The following is a 5,886-nucleotide window of genomic DNA, read 5'->3' as shown; positions in this document are numbered from 1 at the left end:
TTGCGTGATGTTGACGTGAGATAAAGGGCTGTTTTTTTTTTCTTCACTATGAATGCCTTTATTTAATTACAGTTTTCAAACCAAAACTCTCTTATTAGAAAATTAAACTCAGCGTAAAATTAAGAGAATCAAAGGAAAAAAAAACTATTTAGTATAACTAAACCTTACATAATAAAAAAATTACAGCAGATTAAATATTGGAAGCCTCTTCCGTTTGTCAGTGGATTTATGGGTTTCAATTTGACGGGTTGAATCGTTTGAACATAATTTTTCTTGTCAAAGATAACAATCCTAAACCCGCACACATTTATATAACAGGTCTTAATTGATCCTAAACCTTTGAAATTTCATCAAAATAAATCATCCATTAAAATTTCATGAATTCCAAGTATAATTAACACAATCAAACAATGAAGATGCAAACAAAGAAAATAATAATAAAAAAAAACTGCAGCCATAAACACTTTGAACATACATTGAAAATGCAAACAAAACAAGGGTTTCAGCAATACCACAAACAAAACATCATCAATCAACAATTTCACAAGTTTACAAAATCACACCATCACCAAACCTACCCACCGGTTTTGGAGATCGGAAAGCTTGATTCTGGTGAAACGGGGAATTGGAAATCGATAAACTCCTCACAGGCTGTCCTTTGGACCCGTTTCTACTACTCAAGTTGCTTCCGGTTCGCTCTGACTGAATGGTCTGAAAATAAGGAGACGAGCACGCCATGTCCTTAAGCCCCGGGAGGGGCTTCAAGGCTTCATGAACCTCACTCATGAGCGGTCTGGCCTTCGGGTCACGACTAAGACAAAGGGTAGCCAATTGAGCCGCTTTTTGTGCCCCTTTTATTGAGAACCGACCTTCAAGACGCGGGTCTATTAGCCTGTAGAACCGTCTCCTCTCTCCAAGATATGGTCTAGCCCATTCCACAAGGTTGTGCTCGCCTGTGGGCCGGTTCTTGTCCATTGATCTCCGGCCAGTTATCATCTCGAGTAACACCACCCCGAAGCTGTATACGTCACTTTTTGATGTCAAATGTCCTGGTTTTCATAACATCATATTAGATAGGTAAAAAGTGTTGGTGGATCGACCCGACCCATTTTGATCTGTCATAAAAAAAATAAAATACACATTTTGACTAAGGCTGCTAAACATGTCGTGTTCGTGGGTTGATCCCAAAAATTGTGTCACATAATCCCGAACAAAATACAAATATTCGCAAATTGACCCGAACACGACCCGTTTAACAAAAATTAATATTTATTTAATTTTTTTTGCATATTAATAGTTTAAAATTCAACATTTAAATAGCTTTATAAGTTTTTTTTATACAATTATGTTTAAAAATATGCCAAATTGCCAATTTATTTTTACACTTCTGAATTTTGCCCATACAACCATACAAGTACCCGAATAGTTTAAGTTGTTACATAAAAACACCTTGAAGGATATAACTAAATAAATGGGTTAAACAGTTTGACACTAACCGACCCGTTTAGCTACACATGTTTGCGGATTTGACCCGTTTAGACTAAACCCAAACCCGGTAGGAACAGAAGCAAAAAAACATACCCGTCATCACATACTCAGGAGCAGCATAGCCATATGTACCCATGACCCGAGTAGACACGTGGGTCTTATCACCTTCGGGCCCGTCTTTTGCAAGTCCAAAATCAGAAAGTTTTGCATTGTAGTCCTGAAAGCATGTTACGGTTCTCATTACAACAGTTTATATTATGACATCCTTGGATGATGAGATACAAGTTTAGTGTGGAGCCACAAACCGCATCGAGTAATATATTTGACGTTTTGAAATCACGATATATGACGGGTCTTTCAGCTTCCTCATGTAGGAAAGCAAGGCCCTTCGCAGCACCTAGTGCAATTTTCATCCTCATAGCCCAAGGTAGGGGCAATGACCCTGTTGACCAAATAAAACTTTGACTGATTAATGTTTGTGAAAAGAGCGTCATTCAACCAACCCGACACGATCTGACCCAACCTGTTTTGACCTGTCACCTAACCCAACCCAACCCGTCCATGTTGACTTGTCACTCAACCCGACCTGACTTTTTGACACATCAAACAATCGACCCCCCATATTGAACCGTCACCCAACCCGCCTAACCGAACCCGTTTTGGCCCTTCACCCAACCCAACCCGCCCACTTTGACTTGTCACTTAACCTAGCCCGACTGTTTAGACCGTCGCTCAGCCTAACCCGCTCATCACCCAAACCGCCTGTTTTGTCAGGTAGCGTGAACGCAAAACAAACATGGACATACTTCTAAAAAGATGATTTTCAAGGCTTCCACGAGGCATAAACTCATAAACGAGCAGCCTTTGATCATCCTCAATGCAATAACCAACCAATTTAACCAAATTTGGATGTAAGAGGTCACCAAGAAAGTTAACTTCCGCCTGCCAAAAAAACAAGATAGGAAAAAAAAAGTCAATTTGGGTTCTATATCATCTCCAAAAAGTCAAATCATTAAACTTAAAAAATTTCGTAAAACTGAAACGAGTCAGAATGGTCAACAATCATCACATGTTGTATTCAAATGAAGGGTCAAAGGGTGCTTACAAGCCATTCTTTGTGACCCTGGAGTCCATCATGGTTCAGAGTCTTGACAGCAACGGTTAGACCAGTTCCCGCCTTCACAGGCGCGGTCCCATTCTCGTTAATCCATCCTTTAAACACACACCCAAAGCCACCCTCACCGAGCAGACTCTCGGGCCTAAAATTTCTTGTTGCTGATTTAAGTTCAACAAAGTTAAACTTTCTAAGCTGAGATGCAATTTTGAGTTCTTGTGTTATATTTGGAGTAGATGTTGTGCTTTCTCGGTTGCTAGTAGTTGATGATGAAGCAATTGGAGCAACGGCTTGACCGGTACTAGTATCGTTTGTCGACTTACTTTCAGCTGGTTCACATAACAAAATTGAAAAAGTATAATTCAATCAGTATATTGTTTGAATGCGCGATTAAATTAAGTATGCTTTCTTTAATATTTATAACGCCTTAGTTTGAAGTTCAAACCGTCTATATATTGCATTTACTAGGTCTGTAAACAAACCAAACAGAACGTTCAGCAGGAAGTTCATTTATTTAATAAACGAATGAGCATGGACAAAACCTTGCATGCATTTAGTTAAACTCAAAGACATGAACACATGTCTCGTTAATTCACTTATGTTCACTAGCTTATGTTTTTTTAAGTTTGCTTGTTTCATCATCATCATCATCGTACTCAGTATATCCCACCAATAGCAAAGCTATGGTAGGGTCTGAGGAGGGTAAGATGTAGACAACCTTACCTCTACTCCATAGAAATAGAGAGGCTGCTTCCAGTGAGACCCCCGGCTCAATAGTGGTTTTGCATCAAGCCTTGGACTAAAGGCACATAACACTCAACCATCAGGACCCCAGGACCCCAGCCGATTGGTGCATGTACCTTGTCTTTCGGCTATCAACGCCATCACATGATGCCTGATTAACCTTCCGCCGCTTTTAACGCTATTTTCACAAAATTAGTAAAATAATGTCAAAATTAGTGCAACTTCACTTTTGCCCACCCAAGGGCCCCACATATATACATTATATGCACGCACCGCAAACAGGCGTTTAAGTTTGCTTGTTTACGTTCGTTAATAGACCCATTAAAATTTTTTGAGTCCGTTACGGTTTAGTTTAGTTTTATGGAATTAAATATCACACGCTATAATTTAGTCTAGTTTTATTATTTTTTTAGCCCAACTAATTGATGTTTGCATTTACTTTTAATTGGCATTCCCATGGCTACGTTCGTTCGTCTGTGTCCATTTGTGTTCTTGAACTATAACAAACGAACACAAACACGCTCTTTTTCTTAACGAGCAAAAATGAACAAGAAACTCCATTCATTTAATTGCTCGTGTTCGATCGTTTGTTAGGTTAAAGCTAAATGAACAAACACAAACATGCCCCGTTCGTGCTCATTCAGTTCGTTTACAAGCCTAGAATTAGACAAAGAAACCAGTCACACAGTATTCTACAGCAAGAAGTAACCTTTCCCTTTATTTGTGTTCCCAAATGAGGTACATTTCTATTTTTAGCCCCAAAAATTGTGGTTAGCAAGGGCATTTGGGTAATTTCAACACCCCTTGAATCTTGATAGATTTTCTTACTCTAGTAGTACTGATTACAAAACTATTAACACCAAACAAATTGCAAATTTGGATCAATTGTTATTTTACCATTAAACACTTCAATTGTAGCTAACAAAGACTCACATAACCAAAATAGAATCAATTAAGATTATATTATTAAATTTGAGAATATAAAAGTACCATATTGAGTGCTGTTTCCACTAATGGAGCTTTCAACTTTAGACCTTGACGATATACACTTTCCAAATAATCTGAACTTAATCCAACACCCTGTTTCTTCACCATCACCATCACTGTCTTTCTTCTTGCTTTCCTTCACTTTATCCATATTCAAAACCCTAGCTTCAACAGACTCAGAACCCACCCCCATTTCTCTCCCAAAACCCTAATTTCAACTACAAGAGCATCTAAACTCCATCAAGATTCAAACTTTACCAACAATCCTCAAAAGGGTGTGTTGGAAAATGTTGAAAACGTAAAAATATCCAGACCCAGATCAAGAAACGGGTCGAAAAGGTGAAACCGGGTGGGCATGAATGAACCCAGATCAAGAAATGGTCAAAAATGTAGTCCGGATGGATATTCCAACAAGTAGTAATTAGTTGAAAGAGACAGAGCAAAAGGGAGGAAGAGTAAAGGCATATAGATATAGTTACAACATATAGATATAGAATATGTGGTAAAGGAAAAGTGTTTGTTTTCTCATGAAAAGAGGAACGACAAGGCAGTTATCGAGGCAGGAAAAAGAGATTGAGAGAGACGAAAAGGGTATTTCGTATGGATAATTATTATTACTTTTTGTATAATTGATTAAGTTTAAATTGTTGTGAAACCACCGACGATTTTACAAGTTGTATAACACTTGATTAAGTTTAAATTGTTGTGAAACCACCGACGATTTTACAAGTTGTATAACACCTTTTCATATTTGTCAAAAGTCTTGGCCACATGAACACTCCACATAAGTGTTATGAAAGTGTCGGTAAGACACATCCATGTGATGGATGCCAAATTTTCAATCCCAACTATATGAACATGTCCCCCAAATAGTATTTACCTTTTTGTATATATATCTATCTTTGTAATCTAAGAAGATACCATCAAAAAGTTACTGAATCATATATTTGCTTATCCTCTTGTTTTGTTATCTTCAACTTCTCATATTACACTAATAATATTGTTATAATTAGAGCTAATATTATAACTCGTTATCAGCACGAGCCGCTTATATCCTAACCAAGAAAGGTAATAGACACAAAGGTATCTACATAAGCATCATAATCACTTCTTTAATTATGTACATTAGATATATATCTATGCATATACATATACTAACTAATATACTGAGTAATAGCAATAATGTGTATAAACATTGTTATTAAAATTTGATAACTATTCTAACTTTTATTTATATATGCACACTAATATCTCATTTAGAAGTTAGATTTATTTACACTAACAATTCTATTCTTATTATTGTGCATACTAATTATATATTTTATAAAATAAACTGTATTTAATATCTTATTTATTATCTTACTTTAAAATAATTAATATTATATATACACACACACATACAAACGGTAATGTTACCGTTATAAAACGGTAATATAACCGTTGTAAAAAGGTTATAAATTTTCACTATAAATAACCAATCATTAACCCCATTTCATTTACAATAAACATTCTTCTTATTAAATTTATCCAAGATAAAGTTCTCAAAATGATTC

The 5,886-nt window shown here is 36.4% G+C and overlaps 1 protein-coding gene across 1 annotated transcript; it reads right to left on the bottom strand.

The window, feature by feature from the left end:
- Nucleotides 1–300: 300 nt before the first annotated feature.
- Nucleotides 301–4,678, bottom strand: LOC143623527 (serine/threonine-protein kinase PBL34-like). The gene is made up of 6 exons (XM_077094415.1): nucleotides 4,337–4,678; nucleotides 2,594–2,931; nucleotides 2,295–2,430; nucleotides 1,794–1,930; nucleotides 1,582–1,705; nucleotides 301–1,049 (listed from the first exon to the last, which is right to left on the bottom strand). Exons 1-6 carry the CDS (start codon nucleotides 4,524–4,526, stop codon nucleotides 550–552), a joined length of 1,425 nt encoding a protein of 474 aa, XP_076950530.1. The 5' UTR covers nucleotides 4,527–4,678; the 3' UTR covers nucleotides 301–549.
- Nucleotides 4,679–5,886: the final 1,208 nt, after the last annotated feature.

This window comes from Bidens hawaiensis, unplaced genomic scaffold (assembly GCF_021521415.1).
Source record: "Bidens hawaiensis isolate Kalapana, Puna unplaced genomic scaffold, B.hawaiensis_p1.1 tig00003488_1, whole genome shotgun sequence".
NCBI classification, from domain to species: domain Eukaryota; kingdom Viridiplantae; phylum Streptophyta; class Magnoliopsida; order Asterales; family Asteraceae; genus Bidens; species Bidens hawaiensis.
The sequence above is the reverse complement of the archived record's forward strand: the minus strand, read 5'-3'. Positions and strand labels throughout refer to the sequence as shown.

What these genes read in the sequence shown, in the direction of transcription:
- LOC143623527 (XM_077094415.1), bottom strand. Translation starts at nt 4,526, where the DNA reads ATGGGGGTGGGTTCTGAGTCTGTTGAAGCTAGGGTTTTGAATATGGAT. An exon ending in AGGGTCACAAAGAATGGCTT is followed by an intron (nt 2,431 to 2,593) that starts GTAAGCACCCTT and finishes TTTTTTTGGCAG; the next exon opens with GCGGAAGTTAACTTTCTTGG. An exon ending in TCCTGAGTATGTGATGACGG is followed by an intron (nt 1,050 to 1,581) that starts GTATGTTTTTTT and finishes TATGAAAACCAG; the next exon opens with GACATTTGACATCAAAAAGT.